Raw genomic sequence first — 17154 nt, forward strand, 5'->3', positions numbered from 1 at the left:
GCGCCAAACCGCTGCGCCACCCAGGGATCCCAGAAGGGAAATATTTTAAACTAGTTTATAATCTTGTTATGAATTGTATTTTGCTCCACAGGTTGGGAATTATATCCCATAACGGTTGCATGAAGCATATGGACAAGTGCTGACGAAGCCAGCAAGATTTTATTCACGTGCAGTTGGTAAAAACAATTGAGCATAGTGCCTATTACTTCTAAGGATGCAGGACAAAAAAAGTTTGTTGATTTTTTCAAGTAATTTCTGCACCCAACATGGGGCTTGAACTCAGGACCCTGAGATCAAGAGTTGCACACTCGGAGGGTCCCCGCCAGCCGAGCGTGCCCGCCGCGCCTCGCGCCAAGGTTTCAACAGACCTCACCAAGATGCCATCTCAAATGGAACATGCCATGGAAACCATGATGTTCACGTTTCACAAGTTTGCTGGGGATAAAGGATACTTGACAAAGGAAGACCTGAGAGTACTCATGGAAAAAGAATTCCCAGGATTTTTGGAAAATCAAAAAGACCCTCTGGCCGTGGACAAAATAATGAAGGACCTCGACCAGTGCCGAGATGGCAAAGTGGGCTTCCAGAGCTTCTTTTCACTAATTGCTGGGCTCACCATTGCATGCAATGACTATTTTGTAATACACATGAAGCAGAAGGGCAAGAAATAGGCACCATTGAGCAACACTCCGACCGGAGTGAGGTGTCCCAAAGGGTCTCAAGGAATCTGTCCCACAGCTTCCCCCTGTATAAAGGATTCCATGAGCAGATCAGGACCCTCAGAAAATGTACAAATGAAATCCAACCCCCATTTGAGAAGCAGAGAAAGAAAAGTCAGTAAAAGAAAGCCAGATAAGCTTTTGATTTTTTATATTGCTTATTGCATCCTCTTACCCTCAATAAACAAATTCCTTTTTTAGTTCCTCAAAAAAAAAAAAAAAAAAAAAAAGAGTTGCACACTCTTCCAACTGAGCCAGCCAGGCCCCCCTAGATCATATGATTTTCTAAGGGAGATTGCCCAGTTGATCCCAGGTGCCCTTTCTGGCCCAGGTCAGGCTTTCACTGTTCGGTGTAGAGATTACTTAAAAATAAAATCTTTAAAGGAGGAAAAAAAAAAAAAAAAAGAAAATCATACAATCTTGAAATCACCAAAGGACAGACATTAAGGATTGAGCTAAGGCCTTTAGGATAACTCCCTGAGCCAAAAGCAGATGCTCAACCATTGAGCCACCCAGGCATCCCACCCTGGCTGTTTTCAAAGCAAAGCCTGGATAATGTCTTTTAACATCATTCATTGGTATAGTCTGTAATTAGGGCAATTTTTAAAAAGAGTGTTAAAGCCCATCTTGGGTATTTGGGTTTCCAAAACCAACCAACCAACCAACCAACCAACCAACCAACAGCCAAACAAACCCCATAAACGTGTGAACTCCAGGAATTCTTCAATTCATGACAAGGGAGGAAGATACTTTTGTGTTGGGGGCATAGAGATTTATCTCCACCAGATACTCCGGGAGACCCTTCCAGCATGAGTGCCATGGCACAGATAAAATAGCTGTCTCTGGAAATAGATTGAGACTTTGCACAGCAAATATTATCAAAATTTCAGAGGCCCTCCTCAAGATAGTGTGAACCCTCACAGTATTGCCCATAGATGGTTTGTTTTCTGGCACCTGAATGAGGAGATCCACAGAGCATTCCAAAGGCTGGAGGGATTTCTTACCAGTGGCAAAGGCAGGGAGCCTGGATAAGGCTAATTCAGGCTTGGTACTGGGCAAAGCTGCAAAGTTGGCCAAAGTGTCTTCCCATTTGTCTTCTCCTGAGTCTCCATCCCTTCTGGTAACTCCTTTCTTGCCACATGTTTCATGCTGCCCTCAAGGTGAGCAGCATTGTACACTGGAAGGTGTACTAGGCCTGCAATTGGAAGGCCTGGATTCAAGTTCTGACTCTGCCACTTAGTAACAGCTGTGTGACCTTTGCCATGTCCCTTAACCTCTTAGATTCTCAGCTTCCCCTATTGAAAAATGGAAATAACACCTCAAACAAGTGTCATGAGGCTCAAGTGATAGAATGCTTGTGTAAGTGACTTTAAAAAAAGATTTTATTTATTTATTTGAGAGAGAGAGACAGACAGACACATGTGCAAGAGTTTCTCCTGGGTACATGGTTGGGCATGGTTTCACTAGATTGTAGTTTATTGCAGACTTTCAACTTTATTATTTAATATAAAATTCTATCTGTTTGTTTTCTCATCAGCAATTTATGAGGGCTCAACATTTTTGCCAATACCTAGTTATGTGAGACTTATATTTTTGCCAATCAAGTGCCTGTGTAAGTATGTCCTAGTGCTGTTAGTGTACATTTCCTTGATTACTAATAAGATTGAGCATATTAAAAAAAAAAAAAGATTGAGCATATTTTCACACATTTATTGGCTATTCATTGGGTTATTTTTTTTAGCATTTAAAACATCACATTGGTAATCTCTTAAAGACTTGTGAGTTTGTGTTTTATGAATATTTAGTCCCTTAAATTGCTTTCAGATTGCTTTTCTCACTTTGTAGTTTTCTCACTTTCTGTCTTTAAATGAAGGGAAGTCTTAATTTTTTTTTTGTTGTTGTTATTAAACAAAATGAATTGAGATACACAAAGATTTAGCAAAAAGTTACAGAAAAGACCTAAGTGTCAAGGCACCCGGGTGTCTCAGTGGTTGAGTGTCTGCCTTTGGCTCAGGTTGTGATCCTGGAGTTCCAGGATCTAGTCCCAGGATTGAGTCCCTCATCAGGTTCCCTGCAGGGGAACCCTCTGCATATGTCTCTGCATATGTCTCTGCATATGTCTCTGCCTCTCTCTTTGTGTCTCTCATGAATAAATACACAAAATCTTAAAAAAAAACCAAAAAACAAAAAAAAAGACACAAGTCCCATTGGGCTTCTTAGTCATGGAGTAATATGCCCGGCTGGTTTTCCAGAATGATCTGCTAGGTGATTCTGGAGAAGACATTGTATTGGGGATGCCTCCAGGTATATGCCACTCTGGCTTACCTAGAAGCTAACACTTGCCACGAGGGTGGACAGTTCTCTAAAGCACAAAGAACTGTCCTTTAAAAAGTATTATTTACCCATCTTACCTGTGGAGCAAATGAGGTCATAGATGCGAAGGCTGACCATTGGTTTATTAGCAGAAGTTGCAGAAGGCCATCCCTTAACCGTTTTTTCCCTTGGGCATGATGGAGTTAAGTTGTGGGCTGAATGTAGGATAGATGCCTTGGAAGATTGGGCCAGGGGTGGGACAGATTAATTAATTAATTAATTAATCAATTAATTTAAAAGATTTTCTTTATTTATTCATGAGAAACAAAGAGAGAGAGGCAGAGACACAGGCAGAGGGAGAAGCAGGCTCCATGCAGGGAGCCGATATGGGACTCGATCCCAGACCTGGGACCACACCCTGAGCCAAAGGCAGACACCCAACTGCTGAACCACCCAGGCGTCCCTCTTCTGGAGTTTTGATTGGAAATGCACTAAATCTATAGCTAACCTTTTAAAACATGTTGGGGGTGTTTTCTATCTTTGGTGGTTTTTCTTCTCTGGAATAGCTGAGTGAGCATAGAATAATGTTTCCATTACCCATTGCTGTGGGAAAGCCACCCCACACTGAGTGGCTTAAAGCAACAATCATTTATTTTGTTCACAGATCTGTAGTTTGGGCAGGGCTTGGTGGGCCAGCTTGTCTCTCTTTCATGTGGTGACAGCTGGGGCAGCTCAAAGGCTGGGGCGGGGTAAGGTGTTGCTGGAATCATCTCCAGGCTTGTTTACTTACATGTCTGGCAATTGAGGATGGCTGTTGGCTGAGACCTCAGCTGGGGCTGTTGGCCCCAGAACCTAGGGGTACCCCGCCGTGTGGCTGCTTAGCTTTCTCTCAGAGTGGTGGGTGGGTTCCAAGACCAAGCATTCCCAATGGACAGAGTGGAAGCTGCCTGTCTCTTTAGGTAATGGGCCAGGAACCGACAGTGTCACTTCTGCTGTATTCGACTGACCAAGTCCAGATTCGGGGGGAGGGGATGCAGAGCCAACCTCTTGGTGGGACAGGTGTCCTAGAATTTTGGGACTCTTAAAAAATTGCTACAAATAAGTTCAATTTTTGAATGCTTGTTAAAGCCTGCCTTTAGTGCTGGCTGGGGTTGCCTTTTTTTTTTTTTTTTTTTTTTTTTTTTTTTTTGTGGGAAGTTAACCACGGACTCAATTTCTTTGTTTTAGGACCAACTGGATTTCCTATTTCTTTTTATTTATTTATTTATTTATTTATTTATTTTTGGATTTCCTATTTCTGAAGCCACTTTGCTGAGTTATATGTTTCTAGGTATATGTCCTTTTAAATCTGATTTTTCATATTTATGTACAGGATTCTTTGACTATAATATTCATTTAGTATGTCTTATGTTTCATTTTGTTTGCTTTATTACTCATTTAAAAAAATCTTTTCTGTCAGAAGTTTTCAATTTTGTTTTTACAAAGAACTGAGCTTTGATTTTGTTGCTTTTTAAATATTTTATCTTGTTTCTCTTTCATTAGTGTTTATTCTTATAATGTTTCATTTTTTCTTTTCAGTGTGTATTTTTTTCTGATCCCTGTTTTCTCATTTCTTCAGTGGGATGCTTAGTTCATTAATTCCTTCTTTTTTTTTTTCCGTAAACATTTTAATTCACAGATGTCCTTTTATCTTTAAGACTTAAAAAAAGAGAGAGAGAGAGAGACCTCAGAGAGATCTCTTGCCCCTTCTACCATATGAGGTTACAGTGAAAGATTGGCCATTTATGAACTGGGAAGCATGCTCTCACTGAATGCTGAATCTAAGCCTTTTTTTTCTTAAAGCTTTAATTTGTTTATTCATGAGAAACACAGAGACAAAGACAAAGGCAGAGACAGAGGGAGGGGCAGGCTCCATGCAGGGAGCCCGACTCCATCCCAGGTCTTCAGGATCACGCCCTGGACTGAAGGCAGTGCTAAACGGCTGAGCCACCGGGGTTGCCCTCAAGTGGAGTCTTTTTTTTTTTTTTAATAAATTAATTTTTTATTGGTGTTCAATTTACCAACATACAGAATAACACCCAGTGCTCATCCCATCAAGTGCCCCCCTCAGTGCCCGTCACCCACTCACCCCCACCCCCCGCCCTCCTCCCCCTCCACCACCCCTAGTTCATTTCCCAGAGTTAGGAGTCTTTATGTTCTGTCTCCCTTTCTGATATTTCCCACACATTTCTTCTCCCTTCCCTTATATTCCCTTTCACTATTATTTATATTCCCCAAATGAATGAGAACATATAATGTTTGTTCTTCTCCGATTGACTTACTTCACTCAGCATAATACCCTCCCAGTTCCATCCACACTGAAGCAAATAGTGGGTATTTGTCATTTCTAATGGCTGAGGAATATTCCATTGTATACATAGACCACATCTTCTTTATCCTTTCGTCTTTGGATGGACACCGAGGCTCCTTCCACAGTTTGGCTATTGTGGACATTGCTGCTAGAAACATCGGAGGGCAGGTGTCCCGATGTTTCATTGCATCTGAATCTTTGGGGTAAATCCCCAACAGTGCAATTGCTGGGTCGTAGGGCAGGTCTATTTTTAACTCTTTGAGGAACCTCCACACAGTTTTCCAGAGTGGCTGCACCAGTTCACATTCCCACCAACAGTGCAAGAGGGTTCCCTTTTCTCCTAATCCTCTCCAACATTTGTGGTTTCCTGCCTTGTTAATTTTCCCCATTCTCACTGGTGTGAGGTGGTATCTCATTGTGGTTTTGATTTGTATTTCCCTGATGGCAAGTGATGCAGAGCATTTTCTCATCTGCATATTGGCCATGTCTATGTCTTCCTCTGTGAGATTTCTCTTCATGTCTTTTGCCCATTTCATGATTGGATTGTTTGTTTCTTTGGTGTTGAGTTTAATAAGTTCTTTATAGATCTTGGAAACTAGCCCTTTATCTGAAACGTCATTTGCAAATATCTTCTCCCATTCTGTAGGTTGTCTTTGAGTTTTGTTGACTGTATCCTTTGCTGTGCAAAAGCTTCTTATCTTGATGAAGTCCCAATAGTTCATCAAAAACCTCCCAAGACACAAGAGTCCAGGGCCAGATGGCTTCCCAGGGGAATTCTATCAAACGTTTAAAGAAGAAATCATACCTATTCTACTAAAGCTGTTTGGAAAAATAGAAAGAGATGGAATACTTCCAAATTCGTTCTATGAGGCCAGCATCACTTTAATTCCAAAACCAGACAAAGACCCCACCAAAAAGGAGAATTACAGACCAATATCCCTGATGAACACGGATGCAAAAATTCTCAACAAGATACTAGCCAATAGGATCCAACAACACATTAAGAAAATTATTCACCATGACCAAGTAGGATTTATCCCCGGGACACAGGGCTGGTTCAACACTCGTAAAACAATCAATGTGATTCATCATATCAGCAAGAGAAAAACCAAGAACCATATGATCCTCTCATGAGATGCAGAGAAAGCATTTGACAAAATACAGCATCCATTCCTGATCAAAACTCTTCAGAGTGTAGGGATAGAGGGAACATTCCTCAACATCTTAAAAGCCATCTACGGAAAGCCCACAGCAAATATCATTGTCAATGGGGAAGCAGTAGGAGCCTTTCCCCTAAGATCAGGCACAAGACAGGGATGTCCACCCTCACCACTGCTATTCAACATAGTACTGGAAGTCCTAGCCTCAGCAATCAGACAACAAAAAGACATTAAAGGCATTCAACTTGGCAAAGAAGAAGTCAAACTCTCCCTCTTCGCCGATGACATGATACTCTACATAGAAAACCCAAAAGCCTCCACCCCAAGATTGCTAGAACTCATACAGCAATTTGGTAGCTTGGCAGGATACAAAATCAATGCCCAGAAATCAATGGCATTTCTATACACTAACAATGAGACTGAAGAAAGAGAAATGAAGGAGTCAATCCCATTTACAATTGCACCCAAAAGCATAAGATACCTAGAAATAAACCTAACCAAAGAGGTAAAGGATCTATACCCTAAAAACTATAGAACACTTCTGTAAGAAATTGAGGAAGACACAAAGAAATGGAAAAATATTCCATGCTCATGGATTGGAAGAATTAATATTGTAAAAATGTCAATGTTACCCAGGGCAATTTACACGTTTAATGCAATCCCTATCAAAATACCATGGACTTTCTTCAGAGGGTTAGAACAAATTATTTTAAGATTTGTGTGGAATCAGAAAAGACCCCGAATAGCCAGGGGAATTTTAAAAAAGAAAACCATAGCTGGGGGCATCACAATGCCAGATTTCAGGTTGTACTACAAAGCTGTGGTCATCAAGACAGTGTGGTACTGGCACAAAAACAGACACATAGATCAATGGAACAGAATAGAGAACCCAGAAGTGGACCCTGAACTTTATGGTCAACTAATATTCGACAAAGGAGGAAAGACTATCCATTGGAAGAAAGACAGTCTCTTCAATAAATGGTGCTGGGAAAATTGGACATCCACATGCAGAAGAATGAAACTAGACCACTCTCTTTCACCATACACAAAGATAAACTCAAAATGGATGAAAGATCTAAATGTGAGACAAGATTCCATCAAAATCCTAGAGGAGAACACAGGCAACACCCTTTTTGAACTTGGCCACAGTAACTTCTTGCAAGATACATCCACGAAGGCAAAAGAATCGAGTAGAGTCTTAAAAGAGTTCCAGGCATCCACCAACCATAGAGAACACATAGCCAGCACTCAATTAAAACTTCCACGATCAAAAAACAAAACAAAACAAAAAAACTGGAACTACATCAAACCAAAAAGCATTTTCATAGCAAAGGAAACCTCAACAAAACAAAAAGGCTACCTACCAAATGGGAGAAGATATTTACATATGCTATCTTGATATTTGTGATGGGGGTTAATATTCAAAATACATTTAAAAACTCAATGCCAGGGGATCCCTGGGTGGCGCAGCGGTTTGGTGCCTGCCTTTGGCCCAGGGCGCGATCCTGGAGACCTGGGATCGAATCCCACATCAGGCTCCCGGCGCATGGAGCCTGCTTCTCCCTCTGCCTGTGTCTCTGCCTCTCTCTCTTTCTCTCTGTATGACTATCATAAATAAATAAAATTAAAAAAAAAAAAAACTCAATGCCAGTAAAACCCAAATAAGCTTATTTAAAAATGGGCAGAGAACCTGCATAAGCCAAACAAATGGCCAATAGATACGTGAAAAGATACTCGACCTCACTAATCATCAGGAAATGCAAATCAAAAACACAGTGATATATCACATCACACCAGTCAGAATGGGTAGTATCAAAAACGAGAAATAACAAATGTTGGCATAGATATTGAAAAAAAAGGAGTGCTCATGCACTGCTGGGGAAATATAAATTGGTGTAGCCACTATGGAAAACAGTGTGGAGGTTCCTCAAAAAATTAATAATAGAAACACTAGGGCAGCCTGGGTGGCTCAGGGGTTTGGCACCGCCTTCAGCCCAGGGCCTGATCCTGGAGACCGGGGATCGAGTCCCATATCGGGCACCCTGCATGGAGCCTGCTTCTCCCTCTGCCTGTGTCTCTGCCTCTCTCTCTCTGTGTGTGTCTCTCATGAATAAATAAATAAAATCTCATGAATAAATAAATTTTTTAAAAAAGCACTATACATACAACCCAGTAATTCCAAAAACACTAATTCAAAAAGATACATGCACCCTTATGCTTACTGCAGCATTATTTACAATAGTCAAAAGAAGAAAGCAGCCCAAGTGTCCATCTATTAATAAATGAATAAAGGAAATGTGATATATACACACAATGGAATATTATTTAATGATAAAAAGAATAAGATCTTGCTATTCATGTCAACATGGAAAGATCCAGAGTATATAATGCCAAAAAAAAAAGTCAAACAGAGAAAGACAAATACACAAAACACCCAGGGCTCAACATAACAGTGCCCTCCATAATGCCCATCCCCCATCTAGCCCATCCCCCACCCACCTCCTCCATCAACCTTTAGTTTGTTCTCTATTTTTAAGAGTCTGTGATGAATCTGTTTCTGCCTCTTGTTTGTTTGTGTTGTTTTTTTGCATTTGTTCCTTTGCCTGGTAGATATATCTGGAAAAATATTGCTAAGGTTGATGTTTAAGAGTTTACCGCTTATGTTTTCTTTTGGGAGTTTTATGGTTTCACTTCTGACTTATAGGTCTTTAATCCATTTTGAGTTTATTTTTTACATATAGTGTAAGAAAGTGGTCTGATTTCATTCTTTTCCATGTAGCTGTCTAATTTTGCCAATACCATTTATTGAAGAGACTGCCTTTTCCCCATTGTATACTCTTGCCTCCTTTGTCCTACATTAATTGACTATATAAGCATGAGTTTATTTCTGGGCTCTCTATTATTTTCCATTGATCTATGTGTCTATTTTTGTGTTGGTACCATACTGTTTGATCATGACAATTTGAAATCTGGGATTGTGATACATCCAGCTTGTTCTTTTGAGATTTCATACACATTTTAGGATTATTTGTCCTAGTTCTATGAAAAAATGCCATTGGTATTTTGAAAGGGATTAAATTGAATCTGTAGATTGCTTTGGATAATATAGACATTTTAACAACATGAATTCTTCCAAGCCATGAGCACAGTATATCTTTCTTTTTATTTGTGTCATCTTTAATTTCTTTCATCAATGTGTGGTTTTCAGAGTATAGGTCTTTCACCTACTTGGTTAAAGTCATCTTTAGGTACTTTATTATTATGATGCAGTTGTAAGTGGGATTGTTTTCTTTTTCTTTTTTCTTTTTGAAGATTTTATTTATTTATTCATGAGAGACACACACACAGAGAGAGAGAGAGAGAGGCAGAGACACAGGCAGAGGGAGAAGCAGGCTCCATGCAGGGAGCCTGTTGTGGGACTTGATCCCAAGACTCCAGGATCACACCCTGGGCCGAAGGCAGGCTCTAAACCGCTGAGCCTTCTAGGGGTCCCCATCGGATTGTTTTCTTAATTTCTCTCTCTGCTATTTTATTTTTCATATATAAAAATAAAACAGATTTTATATACTGATTTTGTGTTTTGCAACTTTACTGCATTCATTTATTAGTTCTAATAGTTTTTTATTGGAATCTTTAGGGCTTTCTATATTTAATATCATATCATCTGCAAATGGTGACAGTTTTACTTCTTCCCTACCAATTTGGATGCCTTGTCTTTCTTTATCTTGTCTGATTGCTGTGGCTAGGACTTTTAGTACTATGTTGAATAAAAGCATTGAGAGTGGACATCATTGTCTTGTTTCTGATCTTAGAGGAAGTTTTCAGCTTTTCACCATTGAATATGGTGTTAATTGTGGCCTTATCTTATATGACCTCCATTGAGTAGAGGTATGTTCCCTCTATACCCAGCTAAACAGACCAATTACCAGTAAGGAGATTGAATCAGTAATCAAAAATCTCCTAACAACAACAAAAATTCTAGGACCAGATGAATTCTGATGAATTCTACTAAACCTTTAAAGAAGGATTAATACCAGTCCTTTTCAAACTCTTCCAAAAAGTGTAAAAGGAGGCACTGCCAAATTGATTTTACAAGGCCAGAATAATCCTGGTACCAAAGCCACTACAAGGACACTACAAGAAAAAAATATTACAGGCCAATATGCCTTATGAATATATTTGCAAAAATCCTCAAAAAAGTTAACAAACTAAATTCAATGGTACATTAAAAGGATCAGACAGTTTGCTCAAATGGGATTTATTCCAGGGATCCAAGGTGGTTCAATGTGTGCAAATCAATAAATGTGATATACTGCATTAACAAACTAAAGTATAAAAATTGATCTTCTCAATAGGTAGAGGAAAAGCATTTTCCTTCAGCATCCTCTCTCTTGAGTTCTCTGTCTCTTCTCTCAAATAAATAAAATCTTGTCTCTCTGGTACCTTTTGGGAGGTTTCCAATCTCTGCTATACTACTTCTCAAAATGATTGATGTCTACAACATGCCTTGTAGCTACTTGCTTTGCAGCTAGTAGACTTTTGTAGTACCCATACATATTTTTGTTTCCATCAGTTGGCTTGTACCAAGAATCAGTGGTTTGTTTCCAAACCTTGATTGGATAATTTGACTCGTTATTATAATTACATATTTTTAAAAAAGATTTATTTATTTATTCACGAGATATGGGGGGGAGGGGGTGCAGAGACACAGCCAGAGGGAGAAGCAGGCTCCATGCAGGGAGCCCGACATGGGACTCTATCTCGGGTTTCCAGGACCAGGCCCTGGGCCAAAGGCAGGCGCTAAACTGCTGAGCCACCCAGGCTGCCCTATAATTACATATTTTAACTAAATAAAAATAAACTAATGATATATGAGTATAAAAACAAAGCTGTTTCTATGAAAACCAAGTTGATTCCTTTTGACAGATTCCATAAAGCCAGATAATGAAAAAACTTGGTTGACTGAGGTGTGGGCAAGAACTGTGAAGATTGGAAAACAAACAAAAAGCGAAAATTCTAGAATTCTGTTCTCAGATATTTTCCCAAACAACTGTGAAATTTTCGTATTACTGAAACAAATCCTGAAAATTAGAGAGGATGCGTAATGAATGTGCTTTAAACAAGAGACTACAATTCTTATGCTCATCCTCATAGAAAAGGATATTTATAGATTAATAAATGCATATTTCTTTTACCTTAATTTCAAATAAGTACTTAAAGTTCATATCACTTTTAAATTGTTCTTCTGCTTTAACTTCCTCCTCTCCCCCAAATAACCAAGTACTAGTCCTAATCTCTCTGAAAAAGGAAAGTTTCTACCTGGTTAGCCAATAGTCTTAGCATCATTTATTGACTTGAATTTCTTTTCTTTACTGATTAGAAAGTCTACTTAATCATCTATTAGATCCTTATGTGTACTGCATTGTCTTTCCAGATTACCTATCCAGTTCCATTGTTCTATTTGTTAGTTCTTGACTTAGTGTTTTAATACTTGATATTGTATTTTTTAAATGTTTTACTTATTTATTTGAGATTGAGTGAGAGAGAGCACCAGCTGGAAGGAAAGACAGAGGGAGAGGGAGAAGCAGGCTTCCCACCAAGTAGGGAGCCCCACGTGGGACCTGATCTCAGGATCCTGATCCGAAGGCAGATTGCCAACTGACTGAGCCACACAGGTGCCCCTTAATATCTGATACTTTCTTTAGTTTGTTTTTTGGATATTCCAGCTCATTAATCTTTCCATATATGTCTTATTTCTGAAGTTTATCATCAATAGGTTTTTGTTGAGGATCTTTTTATCAATGAAACATTCTAGTAAAGAAGGTATATTTTTAGTCATTATAATTTTAAAAAAGATTTTATTTATTTATTCATGAGAGGCACACAGAGAGACGCAGAGACACAGCCAGAGGGAGAAGCAAGCTCCCTGTGGGGATCCTGATGTGGGACTTGATCCTGAGACCCAGGGATCATTCCCTGAGCCGAAGATAGACTGAACTACTCAGGTGTCCCTCATTATAATTTTTTAAAAAGATTTTATTAATTTATTTGACACAGAGAGAGAGAGAGAGAGAGAGAGAGCGAGAGAGCACAAGGAAGGGGAACAGCAGAGAGAGAGGAAGAAGCAGGTTCCCCAGCGAGCAGGAAGCCTACTTAGAGCTTAATCCCAGGACTCTGGGATCATGACCTGAGCTGAAGGCAGATGCCTAACTGAGCCACCTAGGTGCCCTTGTCATTATAACTTTTTTAAAAAAGTATTTATTTATTTGAGAGAGTGGGAGAGAGTGTGTAAGCAGGGGGAGGGGTAGAGGAGAAAGGAAAGAATCTCAAGCAGACTCCACACTCAGTGCAGAGTCCAATGCAGGAATTGATCTCATGACCCTGAGATCATGAACAGAGCTGAAATCAAGAGTTGGGTGCTGAAACAACTAAGCCCCTGATTATCATTAAAACTTAAAAATGAGGCAAGACTAGGAAACTCAGATACAGCACAGGGTCAGAAGCATGAGTATACACCAACACAGTAGAACACCGAGCTTTCTGTACCCTTCATGAGCCAATAATACATGTAAGAAACTACTTTAGAGGGGGATCTCTGGGTGGCTCAGCGGTTTAGCGCCTGCCTTCGGCCCAGGGCATGGTCCTGCAGTCCCAGGATTGAGTCCTGCATCAGGCTCCCTGCGTGGAGCCTGCTTCTCCCTCTGCCTGTGTCTCTGCCCACCCTGCTCTGTGTGTCTCTCATGAATAAATAAATAAATAAAGTCTTTAAAAAAAAAAGAAAAAAACTACTGTAGATTTGAACATATGCTAAAAACCGTCAAGAAGGAGATAGTTCATAGAGATCAGGACAGGACTGCATTTACAGGGTTTGAGGCAAGGATCCAACTTTATCCTCTTTCAGGGGTGCCTGGGTGGCTCAGTGGTTGAGCGTCTCCTTTGGCTCAGGTCGTGATCCTAGGGTCCTGGGACTGAGTCCCACATCGGTCTCTCCATGGGGAGCCGGCAGCTCCCTCTTCCTATGTCTCTGCCCTTCTCTGTGTGTCTCTCATGAATAAATAAATAAAATCTTAAAAAACAAACAAAAACTTTACCTTCTTTCAGGCACAGCTCATCCTTACGAAAGGAGCTTGCTCATTTGCTTCCTAAACACCTGCTTCACCTGTTTGTTCCTCAGGGTATAGATGAAGGGATTGAGCATCGGGGTCACCACGGTATTGAGCAAGGCTACCACCTTGTTTTTGTCCTCTCCCTCATTACCCTTCCCCGCCCGGATGTACATGAAGATGCAGCTGCCATAGAAGAGAGACACAACAATAATGTGAGAGGAGCAGGTTGAGAAGGCTTTCTGCCTTTCCTTGGCTGAAGGGATGCGCAGGATGCTGTGGAGGATGTAGCCATAGCAGGTGGTTGTCACGGACAGAGTGCCTAGTAAACTGAAGTTGGCCACAATAAAGCCCAGAAGCTCTATCAGACTTGTGTCTGCACATATGAGCTCCAGGAGTGGAAAGTTGTCACAGAAGAAATGATTAATGACATTGGGGCCACAAAATGGCTGCTGAAAAGTGATGAAACTTGGAAAGATGATGAGAAGGAATCCTGCCATCCAGGAAGAAAGAACTAGCTGGACACAGACCCTTTTGCTCATGATGGTGGCATAACGCAAGGGGTTACATATGGCCACATACCTGTCAAAGGACATGACTGCTAGTAGGAAGAACTCTGTAGTGCCCAGGAAGAAATAGAGGAAACTTTGTAGAAAACAGCCTGCTAGGGAAATGGTCTTGTTTCCAGTTAGGATGTTGGTCAGCATCTTGGGGAAGATGACCGAGGTGAACCAGATCTCCAGGACAGCAAAGTTGCAGAGGAAGTAGTACATGGGGGTGTGGAGGCACCTGTCCATGAGGGTGATGCTCACAATGAGGAGATTTCCTAGCAGAGTGACAAGATAGGTCAGGAGCAGTGCCAGGAAGATGAGCATCTGCAGCTCACAGGCCTCTGAGAGCCCTAGCAGGACAAACTCAGTGACAGTGGTGTGGTTTCTCATGGCTCCTCTGACGACTGCTGGGGTGGCCAATCAGATGTGCAGCATCAGGAATTGTAATGTTCTGGGGACCTGCAAGGAACTGAAAGGAAAAAGGGATGAATGATCTATTTTGAACTGAAGGAGTCCTTTATTTCTGTGGGGGAGATATGACTTACTATTCAGGCTTATTTTGTAGAGCCCCTAGGGATTTCTGTCTCACGTTTGGTCCCGGGCATGTCTGTGTGTTGGAGGAGAAAATGGTGGTTTTCAGGGTGGCCTAAGTAAGGCCCCAAAGCAAAAATGATCCTTGCTTACTTTTTATTTATTTTTATTTTTAAATTTTTTTTCCTTGCTTACTTTTTTTTTCCTTGCTTACTTTTTTTCTTGCTTACTTTTTTAACTAAATTTTTATTCTTGATACTGAACAAATCCTTTACCCTTAACATTATAATCTGTTTTCAATGCTTTTTATTCTTATGTTCATATTATGAACATTTTTATTCTTATGTTCATATTATGGGCAGGACCAATATTGGGTCCTGCCCATAAGCAGTTCATATCTGAGGGTAGTAAACATTTTTGCTTAACTTAGCCATTTGCTTCACAGATCCATATGCTCAGGTAAACTGATTTAGAATACATAGAAGCTCTATTGCTTTTCAAGATTACCTGAAAATGTAATGCTTTTCACTAATATTTGGATTAATACATATAGAGAGAGAATCTATGAGACAAAAGCACAACTCTTACAAATAAAAAAAAGAACAAGTCCAATAATGTGTTCATAAATAAAAATTTCTAAGAGGCAGTTTGGTAGTCAAGGTTCTTAAGGATCTATTCTCAAATGGTATATCTGTGTTCTTCTCTTACAACATTTTCTTGTGGGCTCCAGATGCAATAGACTCTTTACAATTTCTTAGTTCTATTTTATGCACCTGTACTTCTGTACATGGCAATCTTTCAACATGGAATTATCAGCTTTTCAAATCCTATTTATCCTTTAAGTCTCTCCTCAAAAAGGGCTATCATTTTTATGAAATCTCTTCTGAATGAATGATTCTTTCCTCATAATTTTATTATATCTCATTTGATTTTTTTTGAATTTTATAGTTGTCTTTCATTTGTTGCTCATTGAATAAAAAAATTTCTTTACTTGTCAATTGACAGATGAATGGATATAGAAGATGTGATATATATATACAATGGACTAACTACTCAACCATCAAAAAGAATGAAACCTTACCATTTGCAATGACAGATGGAACTAGAAGGTATTACTCTAAGTGAAATAAATCAATCAGAGAAGAACAATTATTCTCTGATCTCACTCATATGTGGAATTTAGGAAACGAAACAGGATTGTAGGGAAAGAGAGGAAAAAATAGGACAAAATCAGAGAGGGAGACAAACTATAAGGGACTCCTAATCATAAGAAACAAACTGAGGGTTGCTGGAGGGGAGGTGGGTGGGAGGATGGGGTAACTGGGTGATGAACATTAAGGAAGGCATGTGATATAATGAGCACTGGGTATTATATAAGTTTGATAAATCACTGACCTGTACCTCTGAAACTAATAATACACTATATGTTAATTCATTGAATTTAAATAAAAACAAATTTATTAATTTATATTTTATACAGTCCTTAGAACAAGTTTCCTGAAATAATAAGCTTCAATAAACATTTCCTGAATGAGTGAATAACACCTCAAATGTCTGAGGGATGGATGTGGTGGTGTTTGATACAGAAAAAGCTGAGGACATGTCATTTATGTAGTACTTCCTAGGGGACAGCAAACTTGCAGAGACATATGTCAAGTAGTCTTAAATTGACCTATGTGAAGAGAGTTTACTTTTTCTTCAGGAGAAAGTGGAAGTGTCTCCCCACATTCTTTAAAGTAACACTCTCCATCTTTGAGACATTCTAGACTTTGAGCTAGTAAATAGAGCTCTGGGTGGGTCTGCCAAAATGCTCCTAGCAGCAAAACTCCCCAAACCTTAAAAAGGTTTCTCTTTAAAAGTCAGCTTCCCCTAGAGGTGCCTGGCATGGCTCAGCCATGTATGACCTGAGGGTTGTGAGTTCAAGCCCTACATTGGATGTAGAGATTACTTAAATATTTAGGGGCGCCTGGGTGGCTCAGTTAGTTAAGCATCTGCCTTTGGCTCAGATCATGACCTCAGGGTCCTGGGATCAAGCCTCAAGTCCGGCTTCATGCTCAACAAGGTGTCTGCTTCTCTCTGCCTCTCCTCCTCCCACTTGTGCTCTCCCTCTCTCTCTCTAAAAAAAAAAAAATCTTTTTAAAAATTAAAAAAACAAATAAATAAAAAATTAAAAAATTAAAAATCTTCAAAAAAAAAGTCAACATATCTCGATGTTTCCTTCCTTAAAAATTGCCAGCTACAGCCTATATGCTTGATGAATGAAGGGGAGACTTTTGTGGCAGCCTGAGAGTCTGGACATGCCTCACTGTCTATCTAGACCATTTACTATTTTAAAAGTCAGTTATGCAATGCCCAGTGGGAAAGTCTGTGGATGCCCTGGAGGTTTGTTGCTATGCTGGAATTGCATGGTCTCTGGACAGTTCTGGT

The 17154-nt window shown here is 39.9% G+C and overlaps 2 protein-coding genes across 2 annotated transcripts; one reads left to right on the forward strand and one right to left on the reverse strand.

Annotated features, from left to right (window-relative positions):
- Positions 1 to 251: 251 nt before the first annotated feature.
- Positions 252 to 919, forward strand: LOC121493052 (protein S100-A10-like). Its single transcript, XM_041758565.1, has one exon. The coding sequence runs from the start codon at positions 267 to 269 to the stop codon at positions 669 to 671; it is 405 nt and encodes a 134-aa protein (XP_041614499.1). The 5' UTR covers positions 252 to 266; the 3' UTR covers positions 672 to 919.
- A 12737-nt stretch (positions 920 to 13656) lies between these two features.
- LOC121492592 (olfactory receptor 49-like) lies at positions 13657 to 14586 on the reverse strand. Its single transcript, XM_041757828.1, has one exon. The coding sequence runs from the start codon at positions 14584 to 14586 to the stop codon at positions 13657 to 13659; it is 930 nt and encodes a 309-aa protein (XP_041613762.1).
- Positions 14587 to 17154: the final 2568 nt, after the last annotated feature.

Source organism: Vulpes lagopus, chromosome 6 (genome assembly GCF_018345385.1).
Source record: "Vulpes lagopus strain Blue_001 chromosome 6, ASM1834538v1, whole genome shotgun sequence".
Lineage (NCBI taxonomy): Eukaryota > Metazoa > Chordata > Mammalia > Carnivora > Canidae > Vulpes > Vulpes lagopus.

Coding starts and splice junctions, on each gene's coding strand:
- LOC121492592 (XM_041757828.1), bottom strand. CDS start 14,586: ATGAGAAACCACACCACTGTCACTGAGTTTGTCCTGCTAGGGCTCTCA.
- LOC121493052 (XM_041758565.1), top strand. CDS start 267: ATGGGGCTTGAACTCAGGACCCTGAGATCAAGAGTTGCACACTCGGAG.